Genomic DNA, 21394 nt, shown 5'->3' with positions numbered 1-21394 from the left:
TTACTGTACAAATCAACTTTTGACAGGGAGAGAAAACTAAATGTATTTTAAAACTCTCTACTTCTAATAGTAAAGAAAAGCAAAATTGAGTTTCTTTTTTCCCAAGCATCAGTGAAATTTAATCTTTTATGCTGAGCATGCTCAAACAGTGGGCAAGGAACATGACATGATACTAAGAGAAAATTGAGGAGGGTTGGTGCAAAGTTTTCAGTCGTCATCTAAAACTCTAACAACTGGTCCTGTGTTTTCAGAAGCATTTCACAGATGTCTTCCCCCCACCCCAGCCCCCTCGCCCCTACTCTCCAGCGGCAGAATGAAGCTGAAGAGAAATGTCACGAGGAATATGTTATAAAAAGCTGTCCCCCACACAGACAATGTCGGCAAATGGATTTTGGTGACTCAAATTCACTAACAATGTCTGATTTAGAGCAATCTCAAACTGAAGGAGAGATTCTGAATGAACTAAGCAATGGAAAAATACAGCTTTTCTATTCAGCATGCTGCATTTCACAATAGATTGTGGCAGACAAGGAGAACTGTTCTTTACATCTTAAGTGCTTTATTTTAATTTTCTTCCATTTTTCATTTTTCCATTCAACTTACTTTAAAACCCATTCATTTTTCTTTCAGAAAATATTACTAATTATTATCATCTGAGTGTTTTTTAAATCCAGTCCTTTACAGCATGCTTACTGCCAGCACTCATTAGACAGTCTCTAATTCTGCTTCTATTTAACAACGTGTGATAAACGTTGTGTCTCTACATTTTATAAGTCCTGGACCCACGAAGAACAATTTAAAAGCTGATTCAGCCACACAAATCCTAGAAACTGACTCTTCCCTTACTTATGTGCCCTATGCTACAAGGGAGCTTCAAAAACCAAACCAACACAAGAAAGAAAACACAACTAGTTACTGGCTTTTGCCCGCACAGTGAAAGGTGGAGTGCCATATAGCCATCTGCCTCCCACACAGTCTTGGACTTTTAGGGATTCGCTGTTATTCATCAGAATCAGGTTTAGATTCCAGCAAGGCCAGTTGGGAATCAGAGTGGTTGCCACTAGTGCCCAAAGCTTGACACCTGCATGCCTGATGTCACATCTAGAGCGTTAAGGAGCTCGCCTGTAAGCAGCACGAGAAGTGCCTCACAGTTCAATTTAAAACACTCATTTTCAGAGCAAAGAGATGTGTCTGCTCAGAACCGGGACTGACATGCTCCAGAGCAACAGCTCAGAGTTCGCTATTGAGAAGATGCTGAAGATGGCGAACGGCTCTCAAATCTCACCTTCCAGGCTCATTTTTCCACTGGGAAATGTGAATATTCTCCTCAAGATAGGCTCCTTTCTGCTTTCTTTCAAGGAACAGGTGCCTAAGGAACCTCTGCCAAAACCTCAAGTCCCTTACAGGATGGCAGTGCTTGGACAGAGGACTTCCAGCTCAGACTTAGGTAAAATTACATACCAAAGCCCCATTTCACAGCTTAAGTCATCCTTATAAACAATCTACTTATCCTTGGCTGCAAGGCACCACCTCAGGGTGACTACCAGTGGCTGCCCACAGGGCAGTACACCTCGCCGTTCCCAGCGTCGGGAACAGAGCCTGCCAGATGGAAGCCAGGAATGGGCCACTTCTCAGCGAACTCAAAAACCATCATCAGTTAGTGCAGGATGCAACCCTGACTTTTTTCTATGCTAGGCAAATATCCCACCTGAGCACCTCCTGAGAACAGGGGTCCTTATTTTGACAGGAAAACAGGCCTTTGGGAAGGAAATGAGATACATGTGCTTCACCGGGGCAGATACCGATGTAGAGATCGGCACGCACACAACTCTGCAAAAACTCAAGCCTGGGTTAAAATGCCACTCACGGCAGATGGAAGGAATCTCAACAAGTCCAAATGCTTTGCCTAGTGTCAGAGCTGGAAAAAAGACCATCTTTCTTTCCTTCTGTATTTCATATATGATGTTATGAGTATAAAATCGTCTAGTAATTAACCCTCAGACACTTTCTCAGGTTGAACCAATGAAGTTTTGATAACATTTGGCACTTGGCAATAATACAGCCAGGTTAAGGTATTTAAGCATAAATATAAACAATAGTGGAAAAAACAAAAGAAATAAATAAGTCTTTTAAAAATTAAGACTTGCTTCTATTTAAATGAACACAATTAGGGAAGCTAACATAAAGGTGGAAATCTTTTGTCAACTAACTCAGTCACTACAAACTTTATTTCTGTCTTCCTTTCTGAAGTTGAAAGAGCATGTTACAATGACATTATAGTAAATATGGCCAGACAGGTTGTGAGGTATAGTCCTCTGTTTTCCTTGCTTTTAAAGAAATAAAATACCTGTTACAGATCTCTTCTGTATAAAAATACTGCAAGTCTTTCTTTCTTCTTGTTTGCTGTATAGATCAAATACACGGCTTTTACGTCCTTTTTTTTTTTTTTTTTTTGTGTTATTCAGTCACTTAATATTCAAATGGCTCTAGGTTTTAATATCACTGTTTTTTACTTGGAAGGATTTTTTACATATGTTTTTCTTTTGAAATTTACTATCTGCATTAACAGTCAGTCAAGAGCACCCACCCTTTAGGATTAACAGATAGAAAACAAGTTCGCTCCTATTTTTAAGGCATTTATACTCAACATTTGAGTGTCTTAGTGGGTTTGAAATTTCAACCATTATGTTTCCAAAGCTGTTTCAAAGAATTCCTTTAAATTCTGCCGTTTATCAGCCATCACTTTTGCCCTGTGATGCAACTTTTCTCTTTTTTTCTCTCCTGAGCAACATCATTTTGGTACCTTACACAGGAACAGGGCTGTTCTTTGTATGAGTTTCTAGAGCTTTGATACTGCTAACAATCTTCTTTTGAGGCCCCACAACTGTAACGCCGACTTTCTTCATGTCACTGGAAAAAAGAGAAGATGCATTGGGTGAGTGAGCATACCATCTCTGTGTTTCCTAGCACTGATGTGAGCAAACAGCAATCAACTGGCTCATCTTATATTGCTGCATTGGAGGAGCCTCCAGATATGGTGATATTGCTGAAACACAAGCCCTCGTACGAAAAATACTGAGAACCATTGTATGAAAGCAGCAGGAGGCTGCAAAAAAAGAGTAAAAACTCATTTAGCCTTGTTGTGTTTGCTTACCTGCAAGAAAAGACAATGAAACAGTGTTCTCCAGCAATACCTGCACTGGGATTTAGAGGCAAGGGGTTCACTTCTGGGCCAGCTGCGATCTTGAGCCTCTCTAACATCTCCATCCCCTTATCAGCCTGATCGCTTTTCCTGAGCAGTGCTGACATCTTGCTATTAGGTGCTGAGTCCTCTGAATGGTCGTCTTAACTCTGGTCTCAGCATTGAGATTAACAGCAACATGGCCAAGCTTCCAGCATCTACCCTGCTTTTCACCTCTGTTTCTCCAGGCTGTCCAGTCTCTTTGTTCCTTGTGCAATGCAGAAGTTTAACACTTGTGAAGGGCTAATTAACCAGTGGCTCACAGGAAATTGGGCATTCCTAGAGGATTTCTGCACTGTCCCCAAAGGGTAATTGTTATAAAAAGTCATTAGCAGCCTTTTAATAGCTGCAATAATACACTAATTAACGGCATTGATGTGTTTAATTGTCAGTACCACAGCTGCTGCTTACTTCTTCATAACTTGTAGTGTTTCCAGCTAGCCCAACAGGGAATCAAGATTTCCTCTGGCAGTAAGTGCATAGCTGTACTTGATGCCTTTTCAGGTGCAGGGAGAACACTACCCTACTCTTCCTTATCACAAAACCAGATTGCATTTAAATATAATCACCTTGCAAGTTGTAAACTTCCAAGTTTAGCATATTTAAATGACAAAACTGGAGTCAAGAGGGACTTCAGCCTCTGAATAATTATTAGCATGTAGGAGGACAGTGGCTACAAAGAGCTTGCTCTGCCTTATCTGGTTTGAGGAATATGGGATGGGCACATGTACCAGCTGTGGGGAAACCCCCATTTAAAGACAGAATATAAAGAATCAACAGAGAAATTCCTAAATGTGAGTGAAAGAAAGTGATGCTGGTGGACCAGATGATGCATTGTGGTACTGTATCGGAAGAAATTGGGAATTTCCGTCATCAGCAAGAAAAAGCTATGGGACCATGGCCTTCACACAGTACCAGAGCATCTAGGTTTCCTGCACGTGTATTGTAACTACAACAATAATTTACATTTGTCTCTCTAAATGTAAGAATATTTTATCTAAAAACTAGAAACTCCATATAAAACCGCTACTCTTATATAAGCTTATGTTTAAACCTGTACCTCCAGCCACAACCAATGATGAAGAGCTGTAGTCAATTCAAACTTACTCTGTAGAAATCTTGGCTATTGTATCACAGGAACTGTACTCCACGCCTGTGAAAATGTCTTTGCATTGTCCTGTCCGAAAACCATTGAGCCAATCACCTGTTGTGCGGAAGGCTGAAATATCAATGTTACTTTGGTCCAGGAGAAGATTTGATGGCCTGAAATAAAAAAAGAATGTGATGAAAGTTAGGGAGCAAGGGTACGTATGGATTTATTTTGTGTCTAAACTTAGCACTGGCATCAGCAGGAGCTTCCAGGCTAGACGTGGCTTTTCTGTTTGTCTGTGGAAGTTATCTGCTGCTGAGGCCGCCACATCTACTCATGCTGGCAGCTTTGATGAATGCTGCATAATCATCTTGCTTAAGAGCGCCAGCTTCTCATGCCCATGTTTAAATCACTGAAGCATCACCAATTTACCAAGTGTATTGTTACCTCAATAGAGAGCTCATTAGATGCTTGAAAATCTTCACCAGGTCTCAGAGGAGTGACGTCCCTGATGGGACACCTTTCACCTGACTACCTTCCCGCTGGAGCCCAGCCAAGACAAAGAGCTGCTGCAAATGACCATGATCACCGGCACCAGCTACGGACCTCACATCCTGGGAACAGCCATAGAGGGAAAGGAAAGTGACAGAAGACACCAGAAACCTGCTCTGCCCCCAGAACACTAAAGAAGGGAAAGCACAGCACAGCCACACCAACACAAAGACTGAGCTGAGGACAAGATGCAGCACACTTCAGGTTACTGTTCTCATGTTAAAACCAGATCTTAGGCACCTAAGTGAAACACAGCTTTAAATGTCCTCCGGTTAAAGGATCAGGTTTGATAATCAGGCCCAAGATATTTTTATTCAGTAGCTGTACAGACGGCATCTCCCCAACTACTGTTTGTCCCATGAAGAGCCAATGTTTTTTATTTATAGTTTTCTGGGTATAGTGTCTGGAATCCCAAGACATTTATTAAGAGTATTTATGAAGTGTTCTTAGTGATAAAGCATGGAGAATTATTTTTTTTTTAGCTTAGTAAGTCTTTTTAACTTAGATCTAATAAAACAAGGCCTGACTCAAGAAAAAGTAATGAAAAAAAAAAAAATAAACAAGTTGAAATAGAACAGGTCCCTAGGATTAGGAATTAGAGTGGCCCAAAAGAGCTTTTATGTTTATTACTTGGATCAAAGTATCATCAGGACAAAAATTATGACCTAATTTTAATGCAACTGACCTCAGAATAACCAGCACTGTAAAGTATCATTTTTCTCCTTGTAGAATTCCAAACAAAAACTAGTTACTTTCCTCCTCAGAGAGGACATCTGGACAGTTTATCAATGAACAGGAATTTGTCTCTCTGTGAAGAGCCTGTGATGTCTCCTCGCATGCACTAAGGGAAAGCTGGGCTTTCAGAGCATCTGCACACATCGGCAGTTTTTTTTCCCCCTGACCCAGCCCCTAGACAGAAGGTCTGAACATGAAATTTATGGTCTGGGTGATGTGCGCCATGAGCTCACACTTTACTAGACAAATTAGACGGGTTGCAATCCGTGCAGCTGTAAACGACATCCTGCAGGGTTCCACCTGATCTTTTACAGCTTTTCATAAATCAGTACCTACTAGCTTCAGAAGAGAGTCATTAAAAAGAAATCATGGAAATTACATGTTTGCTCAGGGGAAGTGAAATAGAACATTTCCCTCTGTCTTTTCTTCCCTCCCCTCTTTTTTTTTTGGAACTCTTCTTACTTCGTTGCTTTGACCAACTATGATATACCCCATCATGCCATCTTTTGACAGTCATGGGAAGACTTTCTATCCTGTTCATCCTGACTGTCTGTCTTTTTACAGAGTTTTATTTACTGACATGTGGTGCCCTGAAAAAAAAATCAGCAAGGCTCAGTTTAGAGAGACAATTTAACAGTGAGATGCCAGTTACAAAATGCCCTGTTGCTGAAAGCTTTCTCTGGATGTGCCCACTATGTTAACAGTTGGAAGGAACCTTTGAGTCATCTGCAGTAGCGAGGAGAACTATAGTTTGTTATCATTAGCACAGTTTTTTGTCACAACACAGGGAAACTTCTGCTGCACCATATAGTAATGACAAAAATATCATTAGAACCTTTCCCAGTACAGCATGAAACATCTCATCTCTGGTCGGCTGCTGCCTGGCAAGAAAAGGACACATTAACTTGTAAAATCCAGGAACTGAGACAAGTAAAAGGAAAATGTCTTGCCACTTCTTCTGCATGAAGGGTGGTATTCTGCAAATACACAGCGGAGTTGTGTACACATGATCCTGGACTTTGTATTGCAGTAGCCTCTCTCTTTCCATCCCTTCCTCCAAACAACACAACCAACCTTCAGTTTTTAAATCTAGACTTCCCCTTCCATATACAGTTTCTTTTAAAGGGGAAAGCATTTAAAAAAACATAAAGTAATTTCCTGTGGCAAGCTTTAGGTAATTATAAGCTGATTTTGTAAAGTGAAATTGCTCCCTAGGAGGGAGACAGGCCTGGTTTGAACACAAATCCTATGTGCTTATGATTATGGCAAGCTGAAGCACAGAATTCAAGTCTAACAAAAATGATATCTCCTATATCATGAAAACAAACAAACAACAGCAGCTGGCATACAGAGCAAATTTTAGTTTTATCTTCTACAGCAAGCAGAATCACAAGTATACATGTGTATCAACAGGAGACTAGTAAATAAACGACATGCCGAGGGGAAGTAGTCATCGTGTTTACTTGATTACCCCTGGACCTTAAAGGTAAGAATCATTGGAGTTCCACCTCTTCATGCTCATTTTTTAAGGTATCCTTAGCAAAATCTGTAACTTAGTCCCTAAAATACAATTCACCTCTTAAGGTGGCACATTTGCTTTTCCCAAAAGGCTTCATATCATGCTTGCACACTCTCAGAATAAGCAGGCTGTGACTATTCTTTGAAGTCAAGAGAGAGAAATAAAGAGGGGTAATACAAATAACCAATGGGGAAAAGAATACAGGTGAGGCTGACGGCCTACTGCAAAATGATACGTCTCTCTATATGTCATCTTGGCCTTCGCATTTTCTAGGTCCATGTTGCTTGTGGCAAAAAACTTACCACAGCTTCCTCTAGGATAACTAGCAAATAAAATTTCAATTGCCCCATAGGTCATTCCTCCAGTCTTCCCCACTCCTTCAGCTGCTCCTCAGAACATGGTTTTCAAGGGGCTTATATCTTCTCAGCATCCTAGTGCAGTAATAAATCATATGCCTGGGTGTATCAATGCTCCTCGATTTACTTTTTCCCACCACCAAACCACTGAAGGCAAAAAGTACTGGCACGTTGCTGAAATGGTTTTCTTTTTCTCATAATACAGCTTAAGCTGTGCTTTTAAGCCACAGCAGTAACGTCATGTGGCCATTTCCTAGGATTCATAGTTGGCCCAGAGACAGACCCTTAATGGCAACCACTCATTATTGTTAGGACAGGCTATAGGCTCTTTAAAAGAGGGAGAGAAAAGTGCCTCAGAGAGCTTTTAAAATGCTTTTCTGGTTCTTTGCATCTTCTACCATTTGCTGTGTATGACTTGCCCTTATATCTCACATTTGGCCGCGCTGTGAATTTCTACAGACTTTGGCCACAGCATTTGCGGCATCAGGCAACAGCCCCGTGCAGGTTTGTTTTCCAGCATTTCCAGCGCAGAATTGCCATTAGTGCTAACGAGGGCTTCACGTTGTAAACCCAGCACATCTAGCTGAGAACAGCAGAACAAAATCCCTCGGAATCACAGTAAACAGCAAACGCTCACGCTCAGGCCACCCGCTGATCTGGCTGCATTACTATTTAAATTATACAGTACCCAACTCCCATCTGCTGTGAATTCTTGTCTGAGTTTCACCAGCAGAGTCAAATTAGAGGTGCGAAACTGCAAATAGATGTTTTACTGTCTCTGTGAACAGTGAGCCCCAGCAAATTTTAACTTTGAAGGAACAATGGCAATTCGTGTCTGCCTCAGGGATAGTATTAATGACTGCTGGAGAAGTCAGGAGAAAATAGGTCTTTTCTGTCTCTAGCATGCTAATTGAAGTCCCTAAAAATCTTCTCAGTCTAGCTCCTGCATTCCCTGCACAACCCAAACTATGATTAGACACCAAGGAATTTAATTGACTGTAATCTTCCATTTTTCTTTGTGATTTGTAGTTAAACTTTCCCTCCCTCCATAAATTCACTATTTTACGTTTAACAGACTTCAGACAGAGGGCCAGCATTGTAGGCTTACATTACTTGAATACTTTTAGAGCAAACAGTCCATTTTAGGACAGGGATTACATTGATGCTGGTTTCTGAATGAGGCTAAAAATTCACATGTAGGCTTGCATTATGCAGCTTTTGGCCAAACCTGGACCCTGTTATTACTGCCTGGACAACCACAAAGCGTAAGCCCTCTCTGAAATGCTCCAAGTAAAACTGAAATCTTCCTTCAGCCCTCCAGCCTGAAAGTTCCTAACAGGGAGAAGCAAACAAGCAATATTATGGCAGGTCAGCACTACATGTCAAGCATCTGAAGCCTTCTGACCTGAATGGTATAAAGCAGGAACTTTTCAACAAAACATTCAGCCAACACAAATAGTCGTTTTGTTGCAAATATTATTGAAAAAACAAGGCTTGAATTATGCTGCATAATGGAGCAGTCTGAATTTTTTATTTGACCTGTTCACTGCTCCTATTGAGTTTAATTTTCATAAATACCCTACCAAAGCAAGCATGCTAGAGAGTTTCCACTGAATCATCAGATTTTAAGTGGAAACCAACTTTGTGAGAAGCAAACTTCAAATTTTAAATTGCAAATGATGCCTCTGGATGTTTGAGAGCAAACATTAGGCTGGACATCAGTGAGAGTGCCACAATGACAGACAACAAAGCACATGTTTAGTGAACACTTGCAATAACTACTCGCAAATAATGGGTTGTCCCAAGACTGCTTAAGGAAATTACTCCAGTGAATAATTCACACACCACATCAAATTCAAGAAAATCAGGATAGCGTTGTAAGCAACTTGCTAACACATGAAAGAATGTATGAGGAATTATTCATACATATTTTTGAACACTTTCATATTTTCATCAGGAAGAGTAACTGACCCCGACCCCCTAAATTTCTTGGACTATATTAAAAGTATTTCAGTTATGCTTTTTCTCAAAATAAGTGGCTTTCATGTTTTTCTAGCCTTAGCTGTAACTATAGCAGTAGAACTCTATTTTAAATGGAGAACTTCTAACACATAAAGGAGATCTGAAATCAAATCTACCTCCAATGCTGCAGTGCAATCCAGAAATGCCTTTTTTTTTTTTTTTTTTCAACACAGTTACGTAGTGTCATGAATTACCAAAAAAGATGTATTTTGGGGATTAAAAAAATTCACATATCTGTTCATAGATGAATTTTTTCTCTAAATTTTTTTATTCCCATAGTCAGGCATGCTGCCTCCTCATCACAGATCTGAAACTTGGAAATTAATGGAAGATGTGAAATTTATATAATAGTATGGGATATACAGTCTCAGGCCTCTTGAGTGGAGTTCAAGGAGTCAACTACACATTTGGTAAACTTCAGTTCCAGAGCCTTCAATAAAATCTCAAGAGGTTTTATCCGTGTACCTTAACTGTCATTCATAAACACAAAGAGTAAGTTCAAGCTGCATATTCATTATCGTAAATCAATAATAACTTGACTGAGCTTGATGAGGTACCTCATTCTGGAAAAAATAAATTTGGAGTTAAATTTTATTTAAGTTCCATGCACAGAAAAGGTGCATATTTAACACACATAATGATCTTCATTTTGAAATTAGCATAAATATAATTTTAAATGTCTTTTTATTCTGGCAAGCAGCATTATTTCTTTAAAAATCTGGTTTGGTTTCCCTATTTTGAATTGGCTTTTCACTTTGTACATCTGTCTATTCAGAAATTCTGCATCTCGCAACATGGAACATTTATCATGTTATCCAGAGCAGACTAAGCAGACTAAAATCAATAGTAATTACAAAATAAAACTTTGCTTCAGAAGCTTCTACACATAAGAACACAAAATCAGACTTTTAATTCTTTGAAACTATCTTAAACCCAGGGATGGACTGGAAAGCAGTTTTGGCTGGCTGATGCTACAAGCAGTGTTCGGACAGCAGAGGATAGTGTCTACAAAGTGCAGCAGAGCCAGCCTTGTGTCCTGTACATATATGAAATCAAATGGCTTTACTGACACTGACTGCCTTTGCTGAACGAGCTCTGTCTTTTCCATGTATTTCATACTAAAGGTAGCTCCATGTCAGAAGAAACAGACACGGAATCCTCTTAATGACTGCTGGTTAGCCTGTAAGTAACATTGTCCTCTTCAAAGATTTGGGGCAAACTTGTTAATTAATCCTCCTGTGAGGAAGGTAATTTAAATTTTCAGAGAGACAGAGAAGTTAGTTAAACAAAATAATAACTTTTAAGTCCCAGTAAGGCAGCTGCCTTTGAAATAGATGATGTTTTGACATTTTCCAAAATAAAATGAGGACCAACAGATTTTGCAAAACATTTGATAGTTACATTTCCAAATTGAAAACTGTTTCACAATTGTGTTTGAATCCACACTACCAGCATCTCATTAATAAGTGGGCAAAAATCACCCGATAATTTTACAGAGCTCCCCATAAGCAGTAAGATGTGATCATGACTTTCCATGTTAGATGCTTGGGCTAGATATGAACTGAGAATAAAGATACTGAGCGATAAATGTCCCATTAAAATCTCCTTCCTCTGAGATCCTCCTCTCAATTTGCAATGCAAAATAAGTAGTATTTTCTATGAAGACCCCAAGAAACTAACAAAATCATCAGCTGTTAACTCTGAGCAACTCATAAAATAATGATCTTTTTTACAAGGAAGACTATCAGCTGTTTATTTTCTGTGTTCAATATACAAGACAAATTCTTGCAATCCTTGCATTTAGATATAGCCATTAATGCAACTAGAATAGAAACACAAAAAAATGGTTACAGACCACTTAATGAAGAAATACCCTGAACTCTCAGGTGGTTTTCTCCCCTTGTTTGCAATATAATTGTTTCCTCCTCTCCTAAATATGTGCTTGCAGTATAAAGAAACAACAGCAGCAATACTTGACTATACAGAAACAAAAGAAAATACAGAAGCAGATTGGCTTTTTGTGTGGATTTCTTGTCAGTTTTGAAATCAATCACAAACCTGGCAGAAATTCAGAATTTCTAAAAATCATGTGATGGAATTAGAAATATTTTCCAATTTTTTTCAAATGCTTTTTCTTAGCAGAGGCTGTGGATTAATTCAGCTATTCCTGTTTTATAGCAGGTTCATGAAAACTAAGTGCCTTTAGTCATACCTACATCACAGGTAGGAAAATACACAGCAACTATAGGAAAGCTGCCATAATACTTGGGTTGCCTGAATCTCATATCACAACCCTTATAACCTCAAGGTCACATTATCCTCTGACAGCTTAATTCACTTCGGGACACAGAAATGCTTTAATTATATTTCCAATTATACACTATGTTTTAAATATATTTTTTCAAATGGCTGTGTAAGAGTAAGATTCATATACTTAAAATGGTAATATTCATTGTAATTCTAGAGATCCATCATATATATATATAAAAGATCAGAATCAGAAATATAAATAAGAAAAAAAATCAGAAACATAAATAAGTGAAAGAAAATTAAATAGATAAAGAAAATTAAATGTTATGAGTGCATTTAAGATTTGTAGTGTATACAAAGTATTTCCAGTTGCGTGACTCTTGGGTAACATTTTTTTCCCACACAAATGAAACAACTAATAAGCCCTTTCAGACTAGAGCCTCACCAACTGGCTAGCAGGTGGGTGAAGTGATTCTGTCTCTCCTACTCAAGTTGAGAAAACTTTCCATCTGCTTTGTATCTACGTGAAATGTTCACAAATGTGAAGTAATACACAGTGGACTAAAAAATAATAAGCTCAAGAACAAAAATAATGAACTTGATCAAAACTGGGAGAACTATGAACTCACTTCCACCCTAAAGATATCCAAACAACCTAAGGACTCTGTTATAAAAATGAACATCGTGCTCAGAAAACAGGAAAGAACAGCAAGACATGAATCAAATAAAAATATCACGAGGCTGTGCTTTACAAAACTGGATGACTTGTACAACTTTTTGTGTACTGAGTTCTGTTCCTAGAGCCCTTTACAGAGCTAGATAAATCCAGGCAGCCTAAAGGACACAAAACACCCAAGTGTCCCTAACAAGTGCAGGTCTTATTAGCAAGAGTTCAAGGTGGCCACCTGATTAAAAAGTGAATTTTAACAGGTAAGAAAGAAATCAGCCATACTCTGTACTTTACAAGCAATAGGAAAGGAATTTTCATGGGAATTCAAGATGAAACACAGCACCAGGAAAGGTATTCTGAAATGTTTGCTGCGTTGAGGTTACAAAAACCTTTTGTCAATGTAAGGTTCACAAGCCCGTAGAACGGTCTGCGAAGAGATGATCAATAAGGATAAAAACATCCCCTTGGGTATCAAGAAATTAGATGCCATGGAGTGCCCAGAAGGGATAGATAACTGAAAAGGAAATACAGAATTGAAAGCTTTGACTGCATTCCTATATTCTATATATATTGCATCTATATTCCTATATATCTCTCCTGTATCCCTATGAGGTATTAGTGTAAAACATGCCTGGGCTATGGCCCGGAGTCAGATGTACAGTCAAGCACATCCTTCAGTTGCATTAACAGTAATGTACCAGAGGACAGGGATATCCTATGCACCTCCAGCAATGTGCTTTTAAATAGGATACAACAGCACTGTGACTATTTTAAACAAACATCAGCTCTAAAATCTGTAAGAGACAGGCTTTGCATCTGCAATAGATATCGTCAGGTTAAACATTTTTCATGACCAAGTATATTCTGAACACCTATGAGCATATGGTGGGCATAAAGCTTTAGCATTCTTCCAGTAGCACCACAGATATGGGTAAAAGAGAGCTGGAACCTCCGTAATTTAGATTAATTGCTTATTACGGGTATGAGGAGAGGTGCTGTGGGAGCACCACAGCCTCAAATAACAACTTGAGAGCAGCCATTTGAGCCAGTGTAATCCCCCAAGCCCTTGGGGCTGAGTTGCAGAGTTCTACCTCTGCCGGGATGCCTGTCCCTCTCTGGCTGCTGACAGTACAAGGATACTGGCAGGGATCCGACTGCGTGTCTCCATCTTGAGGAGCTGCCCTGACTCACTGCCTTTCCGTATCAGTTACGTATTTCTGCACATAAGGCTACAGCAAGACCCAAGCCCATTTTAAGCCTGGCTTTTCATTTTTCTCTGTCAGTCTGTCAGAAGCGATGCTGGACCTCCAGGGCTCAGTCCCTGGCCAGCAGCCCCACCGGCTCCCGCTGCCGAAGGAGCACGTTACCTGCCAGCAGTGCCTCTCTGCAGGACACGAAGCTGGCTGCAGCTTTTCAGCCAGGTCTGGGGTTTGAGATAAGTCAGTTTTGGTAATGGTTACATGGGGGTGACCATGGATTTCCAAATCTGCATAGGACCGCCCAGTATCCCTCATGTTGTCATACCTAATCCTTGGTCGTACTCAAGTTTAAAGATAGCCTGGATTGGTCTGCAGACACCGATGGGGGGAGAGTGAGATGGAGAGATCACAGATCACACACTCCCTGAACTGCAACAAATGCCTTCTCAGAGGGGAAGAGCTTGGGCTCACCCATGCTGGAGTGCCCACCACCTGGACCCCACAGACCCCTGTGTCACAAGGGAGTGAAGAGCTGCAGCAAGGGAGAGATACTGCACTGCTTGGGAATGCAAGGGGTGCAGGGATGTAGCAGCAGAAAGGTAACAAGGGAGGGAGGAAGGGAGGGAGGGAGGGAGGGAGGGAGGGAGGGAGGGAGGGAGGGAGGGAGGAAGGAAGGAAGGAAGGAAGGAAGGAAGGAAGGAAGGAAGGAAGGAAGGAAGGAAGGAAGGAAGGAAGGAAGGAAGGAAGGAAGGAAATTCACCTTCGACATTCCCCTCCTCAGCACTGTGCTCCATATTGAAGCCAAAGCAGCAACCTGCCATGTGTAGCATTTTACTGAGGCCTCACCTAAAGCAGTTGTGAGAAGTCCCCCACCATGTAAGCAGCCTCCTTCCTTCCCCATGCTGTGCCATGAGCAGAGAGCAGGGCATCAAGGTATGGATGTGCAGCCTCTGCTGCCCGCGCCAGTAAAGCATATAATGCAATAGGAGCAAAGAGAGCAAGAGATAGATGGAAGAGAGCAGAACTGCACTGTGGTGCTCCTGCACAGAACCCAGCAGGTGCAAATGGTACTCAGACTGAATTTAGTCTCCATTAGAGGATACCAGCTTTTACTGGCTATGAACAGGTAACTCGAAATGATGGTTTAACATTGTTTTCAGCTCTGCTGTGGTTCAGCTCCCTGACTGGATGGACAGTAAACAGGGAACATTTTGCTTCTGTTTGGAATGCAAAATATGCAGCACTGGTTTCTGCAATCAAATCCCCAAACCAAAACACAGTAGCCATGACTCCCAACTTCCCTATTCACCAGATTGCTGTAATATGTCCCTAGAAAATAATTATAGCAACCATTTGCCAAATAGGGGTGCAAGATGTTTAGAAGAAATGTGCTTGACTGAGAAGATAGTGTTTAAAGAGTTTGGGGTTTTTTTCCAAAAATGTTGTGTTTTTTTTTAATTTTCTGTTACCTGTCAGGTAACAGAAATAATTGCTTTCATAAACGTGTTAGTTTACTATGTGTTAAATGCTCACCAATTAAATTATTAAAATGTAATTACTGTGCAAGCAGTCTTCTCTCAGTATATATTTTTAAAAGCAAAGCCCATTAGCATGGCTGCCTTCCTCCTCCCATCTCTGCTTTCTTTTTCACATCTCTGGAGAGGCAGTAGAAGGCAATTAGAGTGGCCAGCCTCTAGCTCAGGATGCAACGTGATGCCAGGGGCCAGGAAAAAGGAGGCAAGGGCCACGCCACCTGCACAGCAGGCTGCAGTATCAATGTGGTTATTCCTGCTGCCTTAGCTCCCTTTTCCTTCTGTGCCTTCCCATTCGATTTCCATGGCGAGAAGTGTGCTGTGTTAGAAGTAGAGGTCTGAGGTGAATGTTTTGCTGGGCTTCTTTCTGAAGCTTGCCTCATATTAGACTCCGGTCTCTTGGCCACTGAAACTCTCTCCAAGACCTGGGCCTGAAGCAGTGGAGTGCATTTCTCCCTGACTCTGCCTGCTTTGCGGACAGAAGAATTTGCACTAGCATTCATGCTAAAAGTAATTTTACATCTTCTCAGATCACTTCAGTAAGAGTACAACATTTTGTGCGTTACATAAACCAATTCACTTAAACCCTACTTAACCAAAGCTCTTATTTCACCAGATCCTCGTTATGTCCTTAGGTGTCAACACACTCTTCAGTTACTCTCTCTCAGTGACATAATTCTTATCTCATCACAGTGATGTTCTAGAATGTATTGAATAACCAGGATTATAAATGAATGTTTTCAATGCAATTAGGAATATTGTACAGGTTGGAAATGAATTCCTAGTTAAGGCATTGATCTAACAGGGAATGTAAGTGCATTTTTAACTTTGTGAGACCTACTGAAAGCAAAACGATTATTCATATGATTAAAGTTAATGCGACTTGTCAGAGCAGAGCATAAGAGTGTAGGATATGTGTTTGGACCCAGTTCAGAAAGATACTTAGGAACATGGCTAGCTGTAACCTATGAAACACTAAGCACTTAAAACACCACATAAGGTCAGAAGGACAATGAAGATCACATGATGGGCAAATCTGCCATCTGTGTTTTTCTCCCAAACCTCTGCTCAATCTTACAATGGGTTTCATAACCCTAGCATAACAGCTTCTCACAATTTGAATAAATAATAGCAAATCATAAATAAAGTTGACTGCAATAATAAAAATCATTGTAATGCTAAATTCTTCTCCCAAAGGGAAACTCAGGAAGCTTTCTCTAGCCTTCAGGATTGCAAACAGCTACAGTTAAAAGTTGAAGAAGCAGGTGAACAAAGTAAAGAAATTCTAATTATGGAAGATGAAGAAATCAAAGACATTTATTTATGTGCAATATAAGATCTCATATGTCACCTTGCCGCCGCATTGGTGATTATTTTCAGACTGCTGGGATTACGGATCAGTTTGTCCAGGATGCTGACAATCTGCTCAAACTTGGGTCTGTTGTTTCTGTCTTTCTGCCAACAGTCCAGCATCAGCTGATACAAGGCAGCTGGGCAGTCCATAGGAGGTGGCAAGCGGTACCCTTCATCAACAGCCTTAATCACCTGCACAAGGATAAAAGTTTTTGAAAACTTAAAGGCACTTAAATCAACTTGGTTTTATCAGTTCTGCGAACCACATTAGCATGGACATTCTGTGTTTAAACAAATGTGTTTATTCACTAATTGTCTTGTCGTGCAATGCCTCTGGTTTATCTGCAAAGTAAACCAGGCAGTAAATTAGGCATACAGAAAGGGGAGTTAAGACACAGTATGTGACTTTGAGGAAGGTGAGAGTCTAGAAAGGATCTCACAGGGCCAGAAAATATCTTTAAAACTTACCACGAGGATAACCGTACACTTCCTACTGTGCAGTGCAGGCCCAATTATTCTTTCATTTGTCTAGATTGACAAAATTTGTCTAGATTGTCTATAATTTGTCTAGTTTGACAGAACAGAATTAACCCAGAATTTACATTGCTATGAAGCTTTTTGATACAACCTCTTCACTATAGTACAACACCTCTTGATCAGTCCTACGGTATCTATTGCACCATGAATAAAAACCCCAATGCATTCTAAGTAGAAAATGATAAAGCCATGTTCTGTTAATCTTTCCTTTTTATCTGGATCAGTTAATTCAAATCAGGACAAACTATTCTGAGTCAGAACAGGCATAGGAAACCAGTCCATGGCTTAAGTAGACATGAAGCAGAGGCACATAAATAGGTTAATCCTTCTGTTTCTGATTTTAATGTGATATTATTAAAGGCATTTCACTACTATATCAGCCTACATAACACAATTCATTAATCTCCACAAATAATAGAAAAAACATTCATGACTAATTAAAAGAAATACACTTTTCTGAAGAGACTTGGGTTCCAGAGGTACTAATTTGAAAGGAAGTTTTATTTTTTTTCCTTGCTTAACATAAAGTACTATAGAAAATGTCTGACTACAACCATGTTACTGACGTTTTTTATTTTAATACTAGTAACAATATATACCAAACCCTTGGAAAATCTATTTGTGCTAGTGACTGAGCTTCAGAAAATTCAGTTCGTAAGTAACTCCTGTGGAATAAATCTAGGATTAATAAGATAACAGAAAAAGAACCCAATATAGATATAATAAAAATCTTGTTTGGGGAAATGTTATACTTCTTACAAAAATACTAGGAGAGATCCATTAATCATTTGGACATCAGGCTTGGGTAGTTTACTAATTTTATAAAGAAGCCTGTATTGGAAGTCTTCTAATCAGATCACTCTACTTCTCTATTTTATTCGCTGATTACTTCCAGAAGTATTTTGGTTTCATTAAACTCTTAGTAGAAATGCTTTGTTTCTCTTTTTCACAAGCGCCAAGAGCAATTTATTCTGTGTATTTGACATTTACAGAAAACTTCTACAGAATACTATACAAGTGGAACCAAAGGGGATCAACAGAAATTTCGGAGGGTGTTCTAACAATAAGCTAAGGAATGTAAAAGGCAATGACTTCACCGCAGTGGAATTGTGTGAATTATCCTACAGAAAACCACCAGTGTGCTAAAATTCTCTAAGATGTTCCTTTAGAAGTCCAAAATACCCTGCTATAAAGATGTTGGCTTTTTGTGAAGTTCATTAGAACTTTCACTTGACCAGGGAGATTTGGAGATATTCATTTCTACATCTTATTCAATGTCAATGTCAAAAACTCAGAGCCACCTGGTTTCATTATGCTTCACTTCCTTTCACAGCTTGATCCTTTATTTGAGAACATAACTCAGATAACAATATACTCACATCCTGGTTGGACATCTCCCAGTATGGTCTCTCTCCATAAGACATCACCTCCCAGAGAACAATCCCATAGCTCCACGCGTCACTGGCTGATGTGAACTTCCGATACGCGATGGCTTCTGGTGATGTCCATCGGATAGGAATCTTGCCCCCCTAGGGGCAAAACAAAATAAAACAGTCCATATATATAATGTTGCATGATTGTTTTATCTCTGAGATTCTCAACTATCATTATATTGGTGTAAAAAACAGCGTAAGATGGAAAATGGTATTGCCATTTGTCATGAAAGCATCTTGTACACTATAGACAGTAAAATACATTACACCGCAAAATCTACGGACGTTACAGTTGTATAGTATAGTATAATATACATACTGTATGCATGTACACATATATATTTATGTGTAGCATAACATGCACAGATAATAAATGTTAAGCTAAGTATGGTGGATTTTCAGTTATAAAATGTTTGGAAACTGGCAAGACAGTCTTACAGCATTAAGGATGAAAAAGCTAGTACAAGGTTCATGCTTATATCCTAGATCCCTTTGCACAGCACGAGAGGGCTGGATTTGGCTATTTGTAAGGCATTTCAAGTGGATTCCCTGCTGGCGTGGAACCTGCATGGTTTCACTATGGTTTCACCCCATGTTTTCTAGGACATTCAAGGAAAATGAGGGGCCACGATGTTGCTCTATTTCACTAACGCCAAGCCTCCAATTGCACAAGGCAATGACTGTGACCATATGCACAAACTTCCCATTCCAAAGCCGTCAGAGACAGTCACAGAGACAGATTCGGATGGGGTCATCTGTGCAGAGGGAAGAATGGAAAAAGGTCATCTGGGGAAGTGGTCTTAAGCATTTTTTACAGTCACAAGAGAAGCAAGCCCTCCTTACATGATGTAAACTTGAAAAGAATTAAAGCCACCATTACAATTAATATTGCAGTTAAGGGAACATCTCTCTGATTATGGCCACCAGTTGGTGCCATAGTAAAATGCACACAAACAGCCTCAGGCTGAGTTTCTGCAAGATAAGAATTAGAGGGAAGAATTTCCAATGGTGCCAGCTTTGAGAGAGGTTTTTAAGACTCTGATTTGCGAGTGATGCATGAGAAAACAAAGTTCTAAAAGATAGTGGTGAAAAACTTGTTACTTAAGGTAATTCTAGAGTGACTATATTTGAACACAGAAAACTGAGAGAGTTTAAAGTTGTTTCCAGTTCCAGGGATGCACAACACGTATATGGATATATTCTGAAGATTTCACACCAGACTAGCTATTTGAGGTACCTCGGCAACCCCCATTATACTACAGTCATACACTTGTCCTCACAATAACCTGTGTGGGAAGGAAATGCTTTTATTTCCACTGAATAATCAACAAGAAATAGAATGTAAAGATATTAATGCTTTGCCTACACTTCCATAAACTGTACCTGCACTGAGGGTAGCCATACACTTTCCAGCTTTAGATTAACTAGCTTGGTTAACAATAGATATGGGGACATTAGCGTTAATTAGAAAACTAAATACACTGAAGCCTAAGCATCTGCAATTTCATGGCTAATATTGCATAAATTAGATTAAATATAAGCAACACAGGCAAGCCTGACTCAGGCTGCAATTCAGACCACCAAAATGTCATTAGATATGTCTTAGAGGCTTGGCAAAGGTCAGAGAAGGAATCTATCTTGGCATACAGTTTTTATGGATCCCATCCTATTTAGCAGACTCCCTACCTTAACCAAAAGACAAACCTTCATTTCACACACAACCCTTAAAATTAGGTAAACATTGATTTTTGACATTACTTGTGGACCAACAGGTAGGACACAGAAAATAAATAGCACTATTTGAAACCACTGTTTCATCACAGGAGCCAGACTGGAGAGCCTGATGTCTCTCTCTCTCTCTCTTGGAAATCTATAAGATTATGTTCTTTAGTCACAAAAGGTACATCGTATCTTCTATTCATTATAAGTTTATTCACAATTCCCAGTGCTGCTCCATAACAGTACTGAGAACTTAAAAATTATTTTGTTTTTCTCATACCCTATTGATAAGCAATAACATACCCCCTTAACAAATGTCTGGGGTCCCTCAGTGAGTCCAAGGCACAGCCAAGAAACAAGGAAAGCTCTCCTGTGTCCTAATGTTTTCACAACAAATCCACTTTAGATGTGGGGATGATAAAGAAATCAATCCCACTTTTTCGACCTTTTTTCTACACATACTAGTAGAGTGAACTTTGATTTCCAATAAAGAACATCAATGCTGGGGGAAAGCCATTTTACACAGGCAAAACCCCCCCACAATGAACAGAAAGAGCTGCCTAATCAAACATTTCCCACTCATCCCACACGCTCAGAAGTCACCCACAAAACTGAGTGGACTTACAGTGCAGCTGCACGCTGAGGATGCCAACAGACCTGCCCACAGGGTGCTCACCTACCCCACCGCATCTCAACTTCCAGGACAAAACTGCCTCTATCCTACCCGAGATGTAAACTGCAAAGGACTTCTACAGATCAAACCCAACCCTGTGGACCACCTCTGGAAAGGAATGTTCAGCTCAAGGGGCTGCTGGAGTCAGGCACGAGGGGCCACCACCATGCCCCATGGCTAGCAGGGGCTTCTGAACTCCATCCTCCTGCCAGCACTCCCACAGGCTAGTGTGTCAGCAGGGACCAAGCCAGACCAACACTGGTGTTTGGTTTGAGATGAAATGTTTCAATCTCCTGGCCAGCTGGAGACATAAAAGAGGGAACTGTTGATCCTGGCTGCTTCCCTAGTAGCACTGCCACCTCAGACAAGGCCCAAGCCTCCTCTCACCTCTGCTGACCCCTCCCCTTGTGCCCCGGGGCATCAGCGCTGCTGGGAAAGAGGCCTTGCCATCTGATTCGAAAGAAACAGATACAGAGCTAGGTGTCATGAAAACGTAGCCAGGCTGGGCCTCAT

General features: G+C 40.2%; 1 protein-coding gene across 5 annotated transcripts in view; it reads right to left on the bottom strand.

The window, feature by feature from the left end:
• Positions 1-329: 329 nt before the first annotated feature.
• The window catches only part of EPHA3 (EPH receptor A3), a 231936-nt gene continuing 210871 nt past the window's right edge, over positions 330-21394 (bottom strand). For 4 of the 5 annotated variants that reach the window (XM_074812199.1, XM_074812210.1, XM_074812220.1 and 1 more), the window contains exons 14-17: positions 18436-18585; positions 16518-16711; positions 4349-4504; positions 330-2910 (exon numbers count right to left, since the gene is read on the bottom strand). In XM_074812199.1, the coding sequence (XP_074668300.1) occupies positions 2805-2910; positions 4349-4504; positions 16518-16711; positions 18436-18585 (606 nt within the window). In that variant the 3' untranslated portion in view covers positions 330-2804. Of the gene's footprint in view, positions 2911-4348; positions 4505-16516; positions 16712-18435; positions 18586-21394 lie in introns of those variants that run through there. The other variant, XR_012621584.1, reaches the window with a different exon arrangement.

This window comes from Strix aluco, chromosome 2, assembly GCF_031877795.1.
Source record: "Strix aluco isolate bStrAlu1 chromosome 2, bStrAlu1.hap1, whole genome shotgun sequence".
Lineage (NCBI taxonomy): Eukaryota > Metazoa > Chordata > Aves > Strigiformes > Strigidae > Strix > Strix aluco.
This window is presented reverse-complemented; position numbering and strand designations above follow the sequence as displayed.